This window comes from Phascolarctos cinereus, unplaced genomic scaffold, assembly GCF_003287225.1.
Source record: "Phascolarctos cinereus isolate Bilbo 61053 unplaced genomic scaffold, phaCin_HiC Scaffold_5;HRSCAF=322, whole genome shotgun sequence".
In the NCBI taxonomy this organism is placed as follows: domain Eukaryota; kingdom Metazoa; phylum Chordata; class Mammalia; order Diprotodontia; family Phascolarctidae; genus Phascolarctos; species Phascolarctos cinereus.
Window position 1 is genome coordinate 316,039,660 of NW_027555958.1, and position 20,413 is coordinate 316,060,072.

The window sequence follows — 20,413 nt, forward strand, 5'->3', positions numbered from 1 at the left end:
CTTCTCCCTTGTGTTTTTATTCCAAGGAAGGTTCAGTTCCTACTGCTCTAACAAAGAAAACATGGCAATTCGGGGAGCCAACTTAATATGCAATTTTTTTGGTTTACTTAGAAGTGCCATCCATTGCCTTTGAAAGCCATAACAAATGAAAATAACATAAAAAACAAAAGCTTCTCTTGCTGTTCTGTGCAAATGAACTATATGAGAAAAAACTTTTGTGTACTATCAAAAAGCTCCTGTCCCACAGTTAAATAGTATGAGTTCTTTACCTGCTACATTTGAGAAGCTGAGTCAAAGCACATTTGGTCCTGCCTTGCTATTAATTCTCTTTATCTAGTCCTAAACTTAAAATAGTATAGTTACACATCACATAACAGAAAAACACAAGAGATCACTGCTGTATGGCTTTTGTCCCCTCTTTTCCCAAGGATCTGTTTTCATGTACTGGAAATATCACATCAACATAGTTAAAAATAACTTTCTCAGTTCTTCTGAATTACCATGTAGATTATGAGGACATGCTAAGCCAAATAGAGCTCATCTTAAAAAAATAAAATAAAATAAAAACTTTAATATTTATTTTAACGGGGATAAAATGCAATACTTGGGGTAAGGAGATAGAACACACTGACTTACAAGCAGGGGAGTTGCTATCTGAACTAAGGAATGGCCACATGCAGGGCAAAGGTGAAATTGCAATTAACCACTGACTATAGCTGTAGGCAAAGGATAGATAGCCTTTCCGTTGCCAAAACAGAGAAAAGGTTCACTAAGCCACTATGGTCAGAAATATCCAGAAGAACCATCAATAACATCATCTTTGAAGATGGTTGACATATCAGAACATTCATATTATACAGCTCATCTAAGACGTAAATGACAAAATCTGCTGGCTCACTTCCACATTAAAAATGCTAGGATTGGGTTGTTTTAAGTTTACACTCCAAGATCAGAAGCTGAAGGCTAGCTTGGAATAAGGCTTAGATTTTCTCTGGGAACTAGATTCTGACAATGATCAGCTTCTCTCATCATGTACTAGGAGTATTATCTTAGGGTCCAAAAATAAGAAAAGTGACATCTGACTGTATATGCACTAAATTTCCACTCAGTCCTTCAAACCCTGTTGTCATCTGCTCAGGTTTTTTGTTTTTTTTAATTTTTAGTTTTCAACATTCACTTCTATAAGCTTTTGAGTTTTAAATTTTCTCCCCCTTCCTCCAAGCCTCCCTCCATAAGATGGCATGCAATCTGATACAGGCTATACATATACATTCCTATTAAACATATTTTCACATTAGTCATGTTATAAAGAAGAATCAGAACCAATAGGAGGAAGCACAAGAAGAAACAAAATAAAACAGAAAGGAAAAAAAAGAGCAAACAGTATGCTTCCATCTGCATTCACACTCCATAGTTCTTTCTCTGGATGTGGAGAGCATTTTCAACCGTGAAGCTTTTGGAAATGTCTTAGATCCTTGCATTGCTGAGAAGAGCTAAGTCTATCAAAGTTGGTCATTGCACAATATGGCTATCACTGTGTACAATGTTCTCCTGGTTCTGTTCACTTCACTCAGCATCAGTTCATACAAGTCTTTCCAGGTTTTCCTTTTTCTTTCTTTTTTATTTTGATGAGGTTATCAGGGTTAAGTGACATGACCAGGGTTACACAGCTACTAAGTGTTAAGTGTCTAAGGCTGGATTTGAACTCAGGGCCTCCTGACTCCAAGGCCAGAGCTCTATTCACTGCACCACCTAGCCGCCCCTTTCCAAGTTTTTCTGAAGTTCACTTGCTCATCATTTCTTATAACACAACAGTGTTCCATGACATTCATCTACCACAACTTGTTCAGCCATTCCCCAATTGATGGGCATTCCCTCAATTTCCAATTCTTGGCCACCACAAAAAGAGCTGCTATCAATATTTTTGTACATGTAGGTCCTTTTCCCATTTTTACGATCTCTTTGGGATACAGCCCTAGAAGTGCTATTACTGAGTCAAAGGGTACGCACAGTTTTATAGCCCAATGTGTAAGTGAACCAAACTAGATGCAATAACAGATAGCTAGCATTTCCCAAAAGCTATTAACTAAGCTACTCTCTTTATCAACATCGCTTGGGTTGAGTCATTTTACGACACATAGCTAGAGCTGGGATGTTCTTTGACTGTAACTTTTCCATTTATTATGAAATTATGAGGGGTTCTGTTTCATTCAAGAGAAACACTACTAGCTTTTGGTTGGCAAAATAATACCACGAAGTGACAGAAGCCCATGTCTATATAACATTTAAAATGTGACACTTACGGGGGACAGCTAGGTGGCACAGTGGACAGAGCTCCAGCCCTGAAGTCAGGAGGACCTGAGGTCAAATCTGGCCTCAGACCAAACACTTGACACTTACTAGCTGTATGACCCTGGGCAAGTCACTTAACCCCAACTGCCTTAAAAAAAAATTTTTTTTTAAGTGTAACACTGATACTTCTAACAATTGCTTATGGTTCTTTTGGGAATATAGAAACTTTCTATCTTTCCAGGTTCACTGTGGTTGTAAACACAGAGGATTAAAAAATAACTGTGTTTTCTGCTGAGAACATTGTGGGGCACAGGTACACTCATGCATTTCTAGTGGCAATGCAGATCATTGCAATCTTTCTGGAAATCAAACTGATAAAACATAAGAGCGAGAAACCTGATCACACACTTTGACCCAGTAATTCGATGACTGACGATAAATGAGTATCTCAAAGGGAACAGTTTTTAAAAACTTATATGTTCAAAGACATTTTTAACTAAACCACAAATAATAATGAAAAAGTGGAAATCACTTCAATTCTAAATGAATAAACAGACTGTGGTGTATCTCTAGAACAGAGTGCTATATTGCTATAAAAATGAAAAGGATGACGTATACACAAAACCTGTAAAAAAAATCTGCATAAAATAGTGCCAAAGAAAGTATTAACTAGGACATTATAACATGGATATTATAACACATGTACATCTGAATTGCAATCATCGGGATTAAAAAAATTATGCTCTAGTGTTTGTTACTTATAAGATAGATGCCACTTCTGTCTGTGTATAAGTTAACTTTTTTTATTAGTTATTGAACACAAAGACATTTCCAATACCACAAACACCACTGAATGGCAAATAGTTAATTCAAACGTCAAGGCAAAAAAAGTTTCTAGAACCCCAAATCCAGTTCACCCAAATCAGCTGCAGACTTTCCCTGGTTATCCTATTTTAAGACACAGAAGGAAGAATGACTCCCAGGGGCTTTCCTGATTTAGTATGTGACCTCCCATAATATGCTTCCTCTCTGCCTCACTTTTGTTGTTCACTTGCCAAACAATGAATCTTGTCCAAGGCTCAACTAATACCAGAATGATTTCCATCAGAATGTAAGCACAGTTTCTGTGCTTACTTACATAAACAGCCATTGGACCTGCCACTTGGAAGTGTGCTTTCTAATACGTGCCAACTTTTGCTTCCAAAGTAATAGAGGAATTCTGTGTTAGGATACTGATTACAATCCTATTATTGAAATATGAAAATATATCTTTTCACATGTGTTTTACAGAAAGAGAATTTCCTTCAGTATGGTTTCAAAATACAGTACAATTGGGCTGTTTTCTGAAATGTTTCTTCTTTGCATCTTCAGTGCCTAAATAAATCTTTTTTTGATGAAATGAATTAATTCTGAAAGTGAAAAAAATAATATCCTCATGAAGAACATGTAAATGTTCTCTACAAATACATTTTTTTGATGTAAAGCTGTATTTTTATTTCTCTATGCATGCAGTCACTGAATCTAATCCAACAAGTATTTGTGAAGTACCTTCAATGTCCAAGGGAGGGCAAAGTCTTCCTCACTAACTAAACTCAAACTTCCCACCATCTTACAAAGGGTCTCATCACGGTCATCTGAACAACAACATCACCAGTTCACATTTGTTTGCAAAGCATTTTTCTCACAACCATCTTGGAAAGTAGGTACCGCAAATATTCACATCCTCATCTAAGAGGCTCTCAGAGGTTCAGTGACTTGTAACAAAACTAATAACTCTCTTGTGGCAGAATTTGAACCTAGGTCTCCTGACCCCAAGTCCACTAATCTACGCAGCTTCTCAAAAACGGCAGCAGCTTGATTTTTACACACAAGTGAGAGAGAGAAGAAACAACTGCGAGAAGATCACAAGAAATGCAGGAGGGCACTTGAGAATCAGATTAGGAATGCACCCATTACACCATTTTGATCAATCTATTGTCTTTATTAAACTTCAGGGTTTGATGAATATTTGCACATTTATGGTAAAACAGGAATTCAGAATGCTGAGCTCAGATAAGAACACGGACAGCGATTAACAGCCCAAGAAAACAATGTTAAGGGCTGTCAAAGAAAGGTTTTGGTAATCTAATGTGATAAACTAGGGCCCCTTCCTATCTTATCTGCCCCAGTTCCTAGTGCTTCCCCTTCCCACAGTTATATAACAACAAGAACGACCTAAATTTCTCTAACAAGTTAAGGTTTACAAACCAATCTCCTTACAACCCTGTAAAGTACAAGTCTATTAAATAATCCCCACTTTAGAGACAAGGAATTGAAAGTTTGGAAGCTCTCAATTGTGACCTGCCTAAGGCCACAGAATTAGTGGCAGAACAAAGATTCAAAACAAGTTTGTTGACTCCAAATCCAATACTGTTTTTTATATTACCACAAAACAAACAGGAAAATTTCAGACAATGCAAGAAAATCATGTGGCAAATAATGGAGAGTGGAAATAACACTACACTTGGAATCAGAGGACCCAGGTTTGAATTCTGGCTCAATCACACTCATACTAGCTGTCTAATTTTAGGCAAGCTAATTAATCTCTCTAAACTCTAGTTATCTCCTCCGTAAAAACAGGGATAATAATATCACAAGGCTATTGTGAGGAACAAATGAGAACAGATGTAAACTGTCTTTCCCCTCCCCCCATGTACACATATAAAAATGTTATATGCTAAAAGTAGCATATAAGTGTCAGCTACCTCTACAATTATGAGAAATCAAATGAATGTACACTGCATGGATAAGTAATCAATTCTAGAATAAATAGAGATCAAGTCAGAATTTGCCCAATAATTATAAGACCCAGGCAACTAACTTAGCTATATTCAGGTGTATTTTTCTGGAAAGAATTGCATTTCAGTTTTGTTTTAATTCTCCTATTGTCAGTCAGTTTTATTTTTCACAATGGAAGATGATGGAGAATTGTTACATAAAGTTTGTCATCATTACATAAATGACATATATACATATAGAATGTATATGTAATTATATATATGTATGTGTGTGAAGACAGTTAAATTAAGAATATCTATATGTCAAAATGTAATGAAGGCAAACTCTTCTGAATCTAATTCGCTAAAAGCATTGAAGGGTCTACTTATAATATTTTGCAAAATAACCCCATGAAAAGAACATGAGAACTACAGAGTTAAGTTTGTGCAAAGAAAACAATGAGTAACTACCAGGTCTTAGGATTATAATGTCTAGACTGTCTATACCTAGCTCAAAGAGACCCTGGTAGTAAGTGGCTACATCACAAAGACTTAGAAAATACTCCTCACCTCCCCATGTGCTTACCCAACATTTACCAAGTGAAGAAGCTTTCAATCCAGGTGACTAGAACAGAATATGCCTTCTGACTTCTTCAATAACCATAAGTACTACATTTTCCCAAGATGATTTTATTAACGAAAAGTGCAAACTGTTTTGAACAAGAACCATGAATGATAACACTTAACACCAAAAAAATCAAGACACAAAAAAAGCAATTTTCATTAGATAAAACATGGGCAGATTAAAAGTCTTCCCTTCAAACATTTATATACAGTTATTTATCCTTTTCAGTAGCCTGTTACTTAATTTTCAATGTAGTTTTCACAGTCAATGTAGCAGCTCAAATACAAATGCCATCCCTCAAGGATAAGTTTGGCAATTACTTTCTCTCCAAATTGGTCCAAAAAACGAGGAAAGGAAGAAAACTCAGTTACACTAGGTTTTGAAACTTTCATGTGAATCATTAACATTTCTGAACCTATAGAAAAATTAAGTTAAATTAATAAAAATAGTGAGAGTCAGGGATACTCCCTCAATATCTGCTAAACATCTTAAGAGACAAAAGAAATCGAATTGCCTGAATATTCTGACAAGGGTTCAACACTTAAAAGAGTAGGAACCATGAGTAGAATCTTCTCTAAGAGTAGAATTTTCTCAAATTTGCCTAATTCTCCAAGAGGTTAAAAATGACCTGTGGAAAAAGTTGCACAATGGAATCATTTTGCGCAACTAAATTAGGGCATCTGCATTTTCAAATGAAATCAATTAGCTCCTATCAGTCAATGTGCCCCATCAGAGGATGGTTAGGGTTATATCACTTATTCACATACAAAGCCCATAGCACAAAAATCTATTCTTAAGTAATTTTTTCTTGGTCACTAAACAACATGCATGAATAAACTGCTGATTAAATGCCATCAGTAGGAAGGTGGTCATCTAAACTCAGATACTGAAGAGAACACCAAACAGACGGTATCAACACCAAGTTGGTTAATGAGTGCATGCACTAAACAAGTCAGGAAGATAGAAGTAAATTTCTGGCAATTTATCTCTCTTTCACTTGTAGAAAAACTGCCTTTTGTGAATGCAGGTTATTTATTGTCTAGAACTACTCTATTATTGTGTTACACATAGAACTCTTCTGATACAGATTCTTCTCTCCAGTGTGCACTCAATCCACAACCTTCTGTCACGGTTTCAGGAAAAATATTGCAGGTGGAAGGAATGGCAGCAAACAAAGGTCACATGTGATCATTCCTGGCTCTGATGAGAAACTTCAGCCACCATCTACTGCAAATTTCAGGGTCATGTTAGCTCAAAGCCAATGGCCTTGGTTTGGCAATTACCTTCCACTGCTCTCGCCAGTAGTGAAACTGAGGTCTTCAGGGCTATCTGATCACCTTCAGGAAAACTGGAACATGTATCTAAGATAAAAGTAAAAGGTATAGAAAAATTTTAAAACAGGAAAATGCATTTTTCTGAACACTTAAGTTGGCTATAGGTGATGTCAAAGTATTCAAAATGTACTAGATGACTGACTCCACCCTTGGAAATCTGTGACCTGAGCTCCTTGCAGCCACAGGGGGAGGGGGGAGAAGCCAGAAGCACAGTGGGAAAAATGGACCTTTGGATTCTATTTATTCTCCTGCCACTTTTTCCCGTCCTGTGGGCACTGGGAAGCTTGGGAGGAAGGTAAAGGGATTCAAATTTACTAAACATGATGAGAATTAAAAGACATCTTGACTCAAGGGAACATAATTTTTAAACATCTGCATATCACATGATCATCAGCTCACATTGAGAACACTACTTTTGTTGATGCCACAAAGACACCTCCAGGATAACTGGAATATGTGGTTAAGATTAAAAAGAAAAAGCAAATCTTAAAAAGGAGATGAAGATATTGGAAAGATATTAAAATTAACTGAATTGTCTTGACAGACAGCATGGCAGAACAGATAGAGGACTACAGGGCCTTACACAAAGTAGAAACTTAACAAATGCTTATTAGATTGGGCTGCAATAAAGAAGACTTGGTCTAAAGTCCTGCTCCTGACACAATGCATCACGAAGCGCAAGTGATTTAACCTCTTAGGGCCACTAAGCAACTTTCTCTGAATAGTACAATTTATGTGTGGGAGGAGTTTCCCTTCCAGGAGTTCCCAACCCAGATGAAAAAAAGAGGTGGCTTAAATGCATAAAATAATCAAACACTTCATCCTGTATCGGGAGAAAGAAGAACAGAATATAAGGTCAATAAAATATAAATATTAACCTGGCTAAGAGAAACTCAACAGTGCTATAATAGTAAGGACTCCTAAAAGTACATAGAGATTATTTATAAAATTCCTTGTATGATTTTGGTTATTTTCAACAATACTTACAAACTTTGTCTTAACCCAAGGATTTCAGCTTCTATAACTTCTCAGCAGACTATTCAATAGCTAACCTATGAAAACAGCCTCTTAGCCTTATACTATGTGATTTATACATTGAAAGTCATAGCACAAAAGGCTAAAACTATCTCTCAACAAGGAGCTATGTATCTGAATCCTGTATTTAAAAACCCCCACCACATATTCAATTCAGCAAGTACCAGGCTGGGTAACCAACAGAGCAGCCTCCACCACCCCAATATTTTTAGCAGCTTAACCTTCCTTCTTCACTCATGAAAACTGCATGGCATTCAGGTTAATAGAGCCCTCAGAGAGAAACAAGAGATGGTCTCCCTCTTCCTTAGAAAGAACGAAGCTTCCCCTGTGAAGCAGCTCTACCTTCCCCTGAGGGCTGTCCCATGAAGGAGTCATTAAATCCATCCAAAGGAGCATTCTCTTCCTGCTCTTCATTTTCAGTGTCACACTCAACATCACTATCACTGCTCATTCCTGGCAGGAGCCGAAGAACATGCTTCTGACAGAGAACTGCTGAAAGTGGAGAAAAATAAAACTAGCAACAAACCTCATGTACATTTTATGATGATGATGATGATGATCATAAAGAGCTAGCATTTATATATCATCTTTCAGGCGTGTAAAATACTTTTTAAATATCAATTCAATTTATCCTCACAATAACCTTCACAGAAAGGTGCTATTATTATCCCCCTTTTACAGATGAGGAAATTGAGGCAGACAGAAGTTAGATGACTTGCCTAGGGTCATACAACTGTTGCCTGAGGAAGGAGTTGAACTTAGGCCTTTCTGACTCCAGGTCCAGTGCTCAATCCACTGTGCCTTTTTTGTCTAAATTTTTAAACCATGAACCAAAACATAAAACAAAAACACATAAACCATGGTATGCCACAACTATGACACAATACAGTTTGGTCTACTTCTACTCTGAGTCAATTACCTACTCCATCTAAGGGATTTAGTTAATGAATCTGTTATAAGACTGTACTACGACACATTCAAACATCTGGATCTGTGACTGCATCACCAGGAGGTAAGGTGATCAACACTGTCAAATGCTGCAAAGAGGTCAAAAAGGAGAGGGACTGAAAAGTGAGGGCTATTTAAGAATGGGGGAGGGGCAGCTAGGGGGAGGCACAGCGGATAGAGCAACACCCTTGAAATCAAGAGGATCTGAGTTCAAATCTGGCCTTACTATCTGTGTGACTCTGGGCAAGTCACTTAACTGTGATTGCCTCGGGGGGCAGGGGGAGAATATGGGAGACATAGACATGTTGGTAGGCAGCATGAAAAGGAGAGATTGAAGATAAGAGAAAGAACGGGGGATTATAGTGGGAACAATCTTCAGGAGAAGTCAGGAGTGAATATGAACAAGGGTGTAGAGGGATTACATTTAGCAAGAATGTCTACCTCCAAGCCACTTCTTCATCTGAGATTGGAGTCAAGAAAGAAATAGTAGAGGAAAAAGTCAACGTCAGGAGGAAAGAAGTCCTTCTGAGGAGGGAGGAAAAGAGAAGGGGGAGCTCTCAGCAAACAGCCTCAAATTTTCAGGCAAAGTATGAGACAAGATGTTTATGAAAGGAACTGAGAAGGGATGCCAGGGGAAGCTTGAGCAAAAAGGAAAAAAGTTTGGAACAGCAACTGTGGAGAACAGGATTCAATTAAGAAAGATTAGAATGATAGCCTTACTTCAGTGAGGGTCCAGTTGAGATTAAATAACATAAATTTATAGGGGACCCAATCAGTATGACTTCATGATATTCTCAAGCTTTATTCAAGAGGATATTTTAAATAGGAGTCAAGGAGGCAGATGGTAGGAGTAATCCAGGGTTGGTAAAAGCAACAGAGGGGTGAGGACAAAGAACAATGTTAGGGGCCTTAAGATAGAGAAAGAGACAGAATGATAAAAGATTATAAACAGATTTTTAAAGTTCCCTGTTCATGTAAGGACATTTGTGAGTAACAGAAGAATCAAGGATATGACCATCTCTTTGTTTAGCTCAAATGGAGGAGTAGATCATGGGAACTAAGTACAGAGAGGAACTGGGAATGCCTAACACCATTCATCAATTCACTCAATGAAAACAATATTAGCAGAAACTACATTATAGGGTTTCATAGTTGCAGAGGAACTTCGTTCATGGTTGTACATGTCACTGTTAATAAACAGATCTGTACTGGAGTCTGTACTTCAATCTACCTTTATTACATTTACTCACCACACATTGTAACCTTTCTCTTTATTTAGCTCCAGCAAAATACCCAGCATGTGAGTAAAGTAAGCAGAACCAGGAGAACACTGTACAGAGTAACAGCAATATTATGCAATGACTGACTTTGTTAGACTTAGCTCTTCTGAGCAACGCAATGATCTAAGACAACTCCAAAAGACTCATGATGGAAAATGCTGTCCACATCCAGAAAAAGAACCAAGGAGACTCAATGCAGATCGAAGCATACTATTGGCTCTTTTTTTTTTATTTGTTTCTTCTCTCTTATGGTTCCTCCCATTGGTTCTAATCGTTCTTTACAACATGACTAATGTGAAAGTATGTTTAATATGAATGTATATGAGGACCCTATGTCAGATTGCATGCTGTCTTGTGAAGAGGGAGAAAATTTAGAACTCAAAATCTTATGAAAGTGAATGTTGAAAACTACAAATAAATTAATCAATTAATAAAAAAAATATCCAGCATGCATATCACTTGCTACCTGTGTGAACTGGGGAAAGTCACTTTCCCTTTCTGGGCATCAGTTTCTTTGTCTGTAACATGAGTCGACCGGACTAGAAAAACTATCCAAAATCCCTTCCGATTACAAATCTATGACCTTAGGAAATGAAGAAACATCCCTTTTATAGAGTGAATGTCTTCCACATACTTGTAATCTCATTTTTCAAATGTATATAGATGCTGCTGAGACGAACAAAATAAAAACTTGATTTAAAACTCTTACTGAATTCATAGTAGTCTTTTGTCAATATGTATTTTCTCAATCAATGGATGCTAATCAAACTATTACCTTGGGGGTGGGGTTTGTCTATGAAATACGACATTAAAAAGAAGCTGTCCTACTTGAAAAAGTTGGAAACCACTGGATCACATGATCTCTAAGGTCCCTCACAATTCTATGATTCTATTTTATGAAAAGAGATATAGCTAATCCTCTACAATCATACTAAACTTGTTTTTCTGAAGGTTACAGAACCCTCAAGCAAAACAAAACCAAAAAAAAGCTTCCCTAATAATTTTCAAAGGTTTTGAAATTCTAATTCACAATAACTAATGTCAATGAACAGCTTTTTAACCTGAAATATCTAATCTATTCAAGGTAATAGTAAATCTCTGAAACAATGAATGAATGAAAAAGCATTTGTTAAATGCTTACTATGTGTTTTTTTCCTGATTCCATATCCTTTATTCACATTTCATTTTTATTTTGCTTTTTTCTTTATTTTATATTTTGAGAATTGGATAGTTTGTCAAAAGTTTTTTCTGCATCTGTTGATATGATTTTTGTTCTTGTTATTAATATGGTCAACTATGTTTACAGTTTTCTTAATATTGAACCAACCCTGAATTATAAATGTAATTAGTACTAAGTCCTGGGAATACACACAAAGTGAGATAGTCTCTACTTTCAAGGAGCTGACCCCCTAAATGGAAAGAGAATACAATAAAGAAAAAGTTCAGCTCCAAGGCAGATGGAAAGGCCCAGAAGTCCTGAGGGTGCAGGCATGAGATGAATAGCAAGGTTGCATCAATGCTGGATAACAGTAGCAGAGTTTGCAAGGACACACAGTAAAGGTTCTTAACCTTTTCTGCATCATATACATCTTTCACAGTCTGATACAGCCTATGGACTTGCTCTCAGAAAGCTGGTAAATGCATAAATAAAATATACAAGATAACAAAGAAACCAAATTATAATGAAATATTAATATTAACAAATATCAATTTAATTATAATTAATTTTTGATAAAATTAACAAAATATTAAAATAACAAGTTTATGAACCTCAAGTTTAGAATACCTGTCACAGAGGCAAAGCAAACACTAAGGTGAGGAGGATCTCAGGAAGCAGTGACAGGGCATATGGTAAGGCCTGATGGTCCTCCATCTTATGGAAGTGAAAAAAGTTTGTGACTCCCATCTCACCCAAGCCTGTGAGCAGTAAAGCAGCCCAGATGGGTTCTGGGAAGCCAGAGGAGGTACAGAAAGGGGAAGGGAAAGAAGAAGGTGGCAAGGAGATCTTCCCACCACCCAGCTGTCCTAGACGAGCTCTGTGACAGGCTGGCTAGGTGACGGGAAGAATGGGAAGGCAAATGGAGGAAGGGTACTCCAAGTGGAGGTGTGTCTTCCAGAAGGCCAAGAAAAGCCAATTAACTCATCTATTTTGCTCTACTTCTTGTCCTAATTTTATCTCAGGGAGTCCTAGAAAAATACAGCATTTCTTAAGAAATTCCATACACAAATAAAATGACTTATTTAGTTTGGCTACAATGGTGAAAACACAGCCTTAATCTTTTCCCAAACAAAAGATCTAACTCATTTATTAATAGTTATATTTTCATTAAACATTTAAACAAATATTTTGGTTTAAAAAATTAAATTAAAACATGATGGGGGAGGAGGCGGGGGGAGGAAAGAGATAGCTAAAATTACCAAAGAAAATATTTTGATTCCTACTGACTTGTAAGTGGATTAAATTGTTAAAATGCTCTTTTCTGAAAAGCAAACTAACAGTTTGCAGAATAATTCCTCTCATTCTAAAGGAAAAAAGCAAACTAACAGTTTGCAGAATAATTCCTCTCATTCTAAAGGAAAAAAAGTTATCTCCTTTTTCAGAGTTCTGTCTCCATCTTGTGTTCTTTTACAGTACTGTTACTCAGGATTTTAACGGTCATTTTGAGGGTTTAGCATTTTAGGTATAAATTATTTTCCATGAATATACTGGCTGGACAAATTTAAGGGACTGTTGGGATTTTGATTTCTAGTTCAATAGTCTTTCTTCCCTTTCTCTTATCTCTCTACGTAGTACTACATAATCATCACATTAAATAAATGGCAAGCAATGCTGTTCTAAAAACCACAAATCTTTTTTTCAAACAGTCAGCCCTTTCCCCAGAAGATATGATCATAAAAAGATGATCAGGATTGATTTTCTACTTAATGAACATACATTGCCTATTCACCCACAGTAGCAAAGTGTGTTTCCAAACCAACCATGCAACAAATACTTTCTCAATTTATAGTAAAAATTATACTAAAGTAAAAAATATAATAAAAATTTACTATATTTATAGAAAGGCAGCATGGCCCAGTGGAATAACAGCACAGTGTAGGGAACAGACAATGAACCTGGATTTTGATCTTGCCTTTGTAACGTACTAGCTATACAGACCTAGCCAGATCATGTTCCCTCTACCACTCTCTGTTTCCTCATCTGTAAAATAGAAATAATAACAGCACCTATCTTGAAGAGTAATTGTGTGAATCAAGTAAGATGTGTATGAACTGCTTTGCAATTCTTAAAAGACTATACACATATAAGCTATTAGCTACTTGCTTTGTGTGAGGAATTAATACCAGGTTTTAAAGAAGAACTCATTTATCATAGATACCTGGAACTACACTAACTTCCATTATCCTACTAGAGCTTGATAGACATTTTCACATTCAGATTTCTGGGGTCAGGTATTGGTTATTTTCCAGTGAGAATGAGAGCCAGGTAAATTTAGCAAGAAAGAAGACATAGTAAGCAGTAAAGAAAGAAGACAAGGAAGGGTGCTAGGCACAACGTAGGCATTTTTATGCCTTTCTTATACCAGGTGTCAACACAAACGCAAACAGTGCAGAAAAATTCAGCAGTTCCTGGCATCTAGTCCCTACTATGCTGCCAGGAAGGAGGTCTAATAGTCAAATGGCCAACTCCTGAGAGAGGAGTTTTAAGTATCATTGTGCTAACTCAAAGAATCTGTGCTATTCTGGTTTGAGCTCAATTAGAACAGTCTTTCCATTTTTAGATAAAACAATCAAAAAATTGCCCTAATACTAGTAACTCCAGAGTTCATTTGTTTTCCAGGAGAAAAAACACCATCATTTTCTGTGTGAGGCCATCAAAATGGAAGTTTCAGACAAAGTTCCCCACACCAGTGAATGTTGACAGGTTTAAGGTAAAAGTTACATTTCATTTAGGCTCAAACTAATGAACACAACAGTTCCTGGCTTCCCAGCGAGTACCAACAACAGCTGTCCTCTGGAACATCACAAAGGCTGATTTTCCTCTCCAGGGCTACTGTCAGCACACTACAGTGATCTCTCACACAGAAAATTCTTCTGATGTATTTTACTCAAAGAAAGAGCTTTGTTTTCTCCACACTCAGATACAACAGGAACTGACTAAACTTGCCAGGAAGCCTTAAAGACATGGAATATCAAGGTTTCTTCCAAGGTGGCTCCAGCCAAGAGCAGAATGATACCCGTGGCTGGTACTGAGGCTCAAGACTTCTCTTTCAAGCAAAACAAAAACAACAAAATCCAAGGGGGACAAAAGCTCCTTTTCCTCTAAACTCTTCCCTCCTACCAGCCACACAAGGCCCTTTCTTTCCTCCCAGAACCTTTTCTGGGACTTCAGCTATATGCAAATTGCTTAGGTATTGGCAAATTAATCCAAGTATTGGGGGGGGGAGGTGTTAGGCAATGGGGTTAAGTGACTTACCCAGAGTCACACAGCTAGTAAATGTTATGTGTCTGAGGCCGGATTTGAACTCAGGTCCTCCTGAATTCAGGGCCGGTGCTCTATCCACTGTGCCACCTAGCTGCCCCAAGTATTTTTCTAATGTCCTGATAGTGTGGAATTGTTTTGCATTTATATGGCAACTTCAAGGAATGTAAGAACTTGATGAAAACAGCGATCTCCCCATATCATGTACCATGAAATGGAGTTGGTTGTTGTTGTTGCTGCTGTTCAGTCATTTCAGTCCTGTCTGACTCTCCGTGACCCCATTTGGGGTTTTCTTGGCAGAGATACTGGAGCAGTTTGCCATTTCCTTCTCCAGCTCATTTTACAGATGAGGAAACTGAGGCAGACAGGGTTAAGTGACTTGGCAAGGGTCACACAGCTAGTAAGCATCTGAAGCTGAATTTGCAAACTCAGGTCCTCCTGACTCCAGGCCCGGTGCTCTACCTACCATACCACCTAGCTGCCCCAACATGGAGGTGGGATGCACTAAAAGGTCCTATTTATAAAGACCCTCTTATTCCCCTTGCACATTTTAATACTTTCAAAGAGCTAAACTGTAAAGTTAGCCCCAAATGTGGTTAAGAAAATTATTTCTGAAACCTGGAAAGACTTGCATGGACTGATGCTGAGTGAAGTGAGCAGAATCAGGAGAACACTGTACACAGTAACAGCCACATTGTGCGATGACTAACTCTGATAGACTTAGCTCTTCTCAGCAATGCAAGGACCTAAGACATCTCCAAAGGTCTGATGATAGAAAATGCTATTCACATCGAAAGAAAGAACTATGGAGTTTGAATGCAGATCAAAGCATACTATTTGCTATTTTTTTCTCTTGTTTTGTTTTGTTTTTTCTTTCTTGTGGTTCCTCCTATTAGTTCTAATTCTTCCTTACAACATCACCAATGTGAAAATATGTTTAATAGGAATGTATATGTATACCCTACATCAGACTGACCTGCATCTTGGGGAGGGAGGTGGTGAGGCAGGGAGAGAAAAATTTAAACATCAAAAGCTTATGAAAGTGACTGTTGATAAATCAAAATGAATTAATAAAAAAAATTTTTTTTGCAGTTCATGAAAGGCAAAATACTACTAAATTAAGGGACTGGTTGAACTAGGTAGCTCCCAAAGTCCCCCTCAACGCTAAATTTGATAATTATATCAGTGTTATTCACATTTTAAAATAATTTATTTTCTCTCAAATAAATTTTAAGTCTAAAATCTTCTGTTGTGTATGCCTCACTTGCAGTGGCAACTTCTAATTAAATTTTACTCTAATTACTTAAATAATCAGAATTTAACTTATAAGAGGTAGACATTAATAGACAAGCTATATATGTAACCTAAAACATATACTACAAAAAAACCCAAAACAATGCAATAGCATTTTCAAATATCATTTAACCAACAAGAGGCAATAATGCAAGTAAGCCCTGCAGGTTTCTGTGTCTGTCCTTTTAGAAACATTTCCCAATTAATCCTTTCTCCTGGCATAGTGCGGCACCTACAGGAGCGCGCGGCATTGGTACTAAGACTGAAGACATTTTTAGCCTTCTGTAACAGAAAGACCTTCCTGCAAATGCCAACACCTACACAATGTTGCACACGGCAGCTAGAGATGAATGCTGGCATCCTAATATAGGCTTTGAACTACAATTCATCAGTCATTGAAATTCAAATGAGTGCAGAGGTGGAAGGCGGCAGACTTTAAGGAAGAAACGAACTTCTTTTATGTCAAATATCAATAAGAAAGTCAACATCCTTTTTTTCCCTTTAACTTCTAAAGGACATAGCAAGGGGAAATCAACACTTCCGCACAGATACCATCTGATCGAAGAGAACTACAAAATGTCTTCTGTGCCTCAGACAAGTAGAGAACAATGAACTTATCTACTTAAAGAAGTACTTACAACTATAACCAAATGTGGCTTAACAGAGAAGCAGTCTGTTATGAGTTGAGACTTTCTGAATCCTAAAAAACTCTGTTCACACAAAAAATGAGAACAAAGCAATCTGTGCTATTTTTCAAAAGTACACACAAAAAAATTAAGGTTGACTTTTCTATTAACTTATGTACATTTTCAACACACAGTAGACTATATGCATTATAAAAGACTTAAAGTCAATGTCACTTTACCTACTTAATACATAATACCTCTTTCTGTAGGATATGCATAACCTCTCTAAAAAAATTTGTGATGTTTTGTGCTTAATTAGCAAATATCAAATCCATAAAACAAAATGTTATGCTCAGACTGAAGGTTGCCTTACATTAAAGATTCCTCATAAAGTAAGCACTTTAAGAAACTACCCTCTCAGTACTACTTTCTAGACATAATTATTATGACTTCAACTTTTATTTACCTTCTTCAGGCACAGCTGAAGCCCCTTCAGGAAGTATGGCTTGTAACTCCCCAGTTTCAGAATTGTTTTCCATATCAGCTATTGGGGTCCCTTCTATGCGACAACCTTTAGCATTAGACCTTGGAATATGGTAAAGAGAGATAATTTTATTATATTTCTGTATTTAAAAGTCTATGACAATAAGTAGCATCATTTCTTATAATTCATTCATATCAGGTATATTTTATACACAAACACACACACATATGACACTGAGGAAGTCACTGAACCTCTCTAGGCCTCAGTGTTCACATGTGTAAAATGAAGGGGTTGGACCTGATGATCTCTAAGGTCCCTTTCAGTTTTAAATCTATGATCCTATCATCTTGTGCATTAAACTAAGGTTTACATAGAACTTTCATCCATTATACTCTTTACAAATCTAGACATAAATAATTAAAATTCAGCATTGACTTAGTATGACTTACGGAACTTTAGTATGATTTCTACCTTTTAAATATTTTATTTAAAATTATTTGCAGAAGCCTCCTAATTGGAAAAGTATAACAGCCAGGCCTAAAGAATAGTATCACATAGTATTCTGATATTGTCTATACCACTGACTTGGCTAACAAATCATTCACATTTATATGTAATGTGTAAAATAAGAAATAAAGTGCAAAATGTAGATAATATCTAAACACTAATGAATTACTGTAAACTAGAGGCAGCAGATTATCTGTGGATATTTACTAGCATAGATTAAATCATCACTATCAGATGTACTTACATAATAATGTGCTGGTCCTTTTTTAAAATACAGAAATAACATCGTTGACCTAACCCATGTAGGGTAAAATCAAACATGCAGAGTTGTTTTCCTCAGAGTGGAAACAGACTTGCATTGATGCTAGGTTAAAAGTACTTGTCTTTGGAAAAGACACCTAGCCAACACAAGGACTGAATTTATAACTTTAGATTTATTTGCTCTCACCAAGTGAGTTAATGAACTACATATATCGAGTAGCACAATAATATAATATCACTCTATTCAAATCCTTAGGGAATAAGCCCGAAGCATTTGTTTAGGCAGTAAAGAACACACACCTCCCCTACAATTTAACACACCAGATTAAAAATAACCTCTTAAACAGCCAGATTTATCCTAAAGCAAAAGGAGGGTGCATTGAAAACTGACTAGATAAAATGGATGGCAAGACAATGTTCAGTCACCATAAAATGTTTACTAAGCAGCTTATACTGAACTAAAGAATAAACCATATGTGGTGTAACATAACCAAGCCACTTCCATAATTATCCAACCTGTTAATTATTTTAAATTGATTGTACAGAACTTCTTAAGGAATGTCTCTAAACCTAATTCAAGGATCTTTCCAAGCAGATCCAGAAAAGGCTGTTTTTATTATTTAAAAATTTCTTCTATATCCATGCAGAGTAGAAAAGCAAATAGATATTAATGTCTCATTCATTATTTAATGAATCAGTCCTGAAAGGATGGAAGGCTAAATTGACAGTCCCAGCATCTGAATTTGTAACATCCGAAGAGGGATAAATGGAATTAAGCAATGCATACTTAACATTTTGGAAATTCTAACTCTATATCCTTTATGGGAAAATAAAAACAGAAACCAAATTGTTAGAGGGTCTTCACTGAACCTAAACAAATGTAAAGTCTTATGAGATATAAAAGATCATAGCCTTACTAAAAAGCATACAATAGCAATAAAGAAGCTGGCAAAAAAACCCAACAAAAAACCAAAACCAAAAAACCTCACTCCCATTAACTATTACTGTACATGGGCTTTAATTTGATCCCCGATATGAATACCTTTTGCTTCCTTCCACATTTACTACTGTCTTTTTTCTAGTCAAAATCAGGAAAGAGAAGTTCTAAAAACTTTTCAGGTATATAATTTTTTTCTATTTCTCTTCTTACACAGTTGAGAAAATGGGAAGTTTAATTTGTAAAATATGATAAGCATATATTAAGAAGCAAAATATTTAAAGGGATAACAAAAATAATTCTATGAATCACATGAACAAAAAGGATCTTAAATTTACCCCAATGTGACCATTTTTCTTGTCTTCTCCATAACAGGTAAGCCATTTAAACCTGCCACAATCAGGACATCTGGATCCAAAACTTCACACTGTCTGTCTTCTGTTTTGGTCAGTACCTCACAGATGTTGCCATGAGTCAAGGCCCGGGGTGGGCTATGTCTGCTACTGGACTGTGAGCTTCCAGGGCACCCTTAAGAAAAGGAATGTTCATAGGTTTATTGTAGTAAAATCAACTATCTCCTGAAAATACAGGCATTAAAACTTCTTTTAAGCATCCACTCAACTTATCTACATAAGATTCCCAAATTTGAAATATTTTACTGTTTAGAAATAATGAAAAAGCATATTAATGAACTAACATGACCCAGCTTGTACTTAAATTATTGTTATCTTCTTTTCAAAAAGCATATACTGATTATTAGCAACTGTACAAAAACAACAGGATAAAATACTTTAAAAAATCTTTGGTGGCTTATTCAATGCCTACTGAATAAAGTGTGTAAATCTCAAGCACATAATATGGCTCTAACCTCTCTGAACACTCTCACAAAATAGAATTTCTATTCACATAATCTACCTCACAATCAAACTGGACTAATTCTCCATCTCTTATTTTCTTCCTACTTGCCCCTGTTTCTATGCCTTTGCTCATTCCCTGTGAATCCCTGTGAATGGAATGGACTCCTTTACCCAGGTTTCTATTCACTGACATCCCTCTTCCTGCTTAAAGGCCCAATTCTGATGCCACCTCCTCCTGGAAGCTTTCCCTGCCTCTCCCCCAAATATGAGTAGTCACTTCTCCATTAAATTCTTCACAGAAGTTTGCCTGACCTTTTCTTTCAACCTCACCTCTCATGAATCTTTCTCCTTTGTTACTTATTTAAATGTATAGTTGTCTTTCTCCCTTACATCATAACCTTGAATGTTAGTAGGCTAATTTCACCTATAAAAATGAAGCCAAATGCAGAAACAAAACTCCAAAACCTGCTGCTTTAGAGAATCATACCTAAAACATAATGTTTTCATATAGATTCAAGGTAAAGGTTTGGAATATATAAATGGCTTCCTCCTCTAAGACTAAAGATAACCAGTTAACATTAGTGTCAGAAGATTCTTGTTCAACAAGTAGCAGTTACCAATTTTTAATGAAATCAGATCAATGCTAAAGCTGCCAACTTTTCAAATTACATCATGTTTCAACAGCTATTTAAAGAATA

At 36.5% G+C, this 20,413-nt stretch overlaps 1 protein-coding gene across 4 annotated transcripts in view; it reads right to left on the reverse strand.

Annotated features, from left to right (window-relative positions):
* Nucleotides 1-5,718: 5,718 nt before the first annotated feature.
* TRIM37 (tripartite motif containing 37) overlaps nt 5,719-20,413 on the reverse strand; it is a 114,374-nt gene continuing 99,679 nt past the window's right edge. For 2 of the 4 annotated variants that reach the window (XM_020991856.2, XM_020991853.2), the window contains 5 exons: nt 19,197-19,386; nt 17,136-17,254; nt 8,385-8,534; nt 6,957-7,034; nt 5,719-6,088 (listed from right to left, as the gene is read on the reverse strand). In XM_020991856.2, the coding sequence (XP_020847515.1) occupies nt 5,913-6,088; nt 6,957-7,034; nt 8,385-8,534; nt 17,136-17,254; nt 19,197-19,386 (713 nt within the window). In that variant the 3' untranslated portion in view covers nt 5,719-5,912. The remainder of the gene's footprint in view (nt 6,089-6,956; nt 7,035-8,384; nt 8,535-17,135; nt 17,255-19,196; nt 19,387-20,413) is intronic. The other 2 variants (XM_020991854.2, XM_020991858.2) reach the window with 2 other exon arrangements.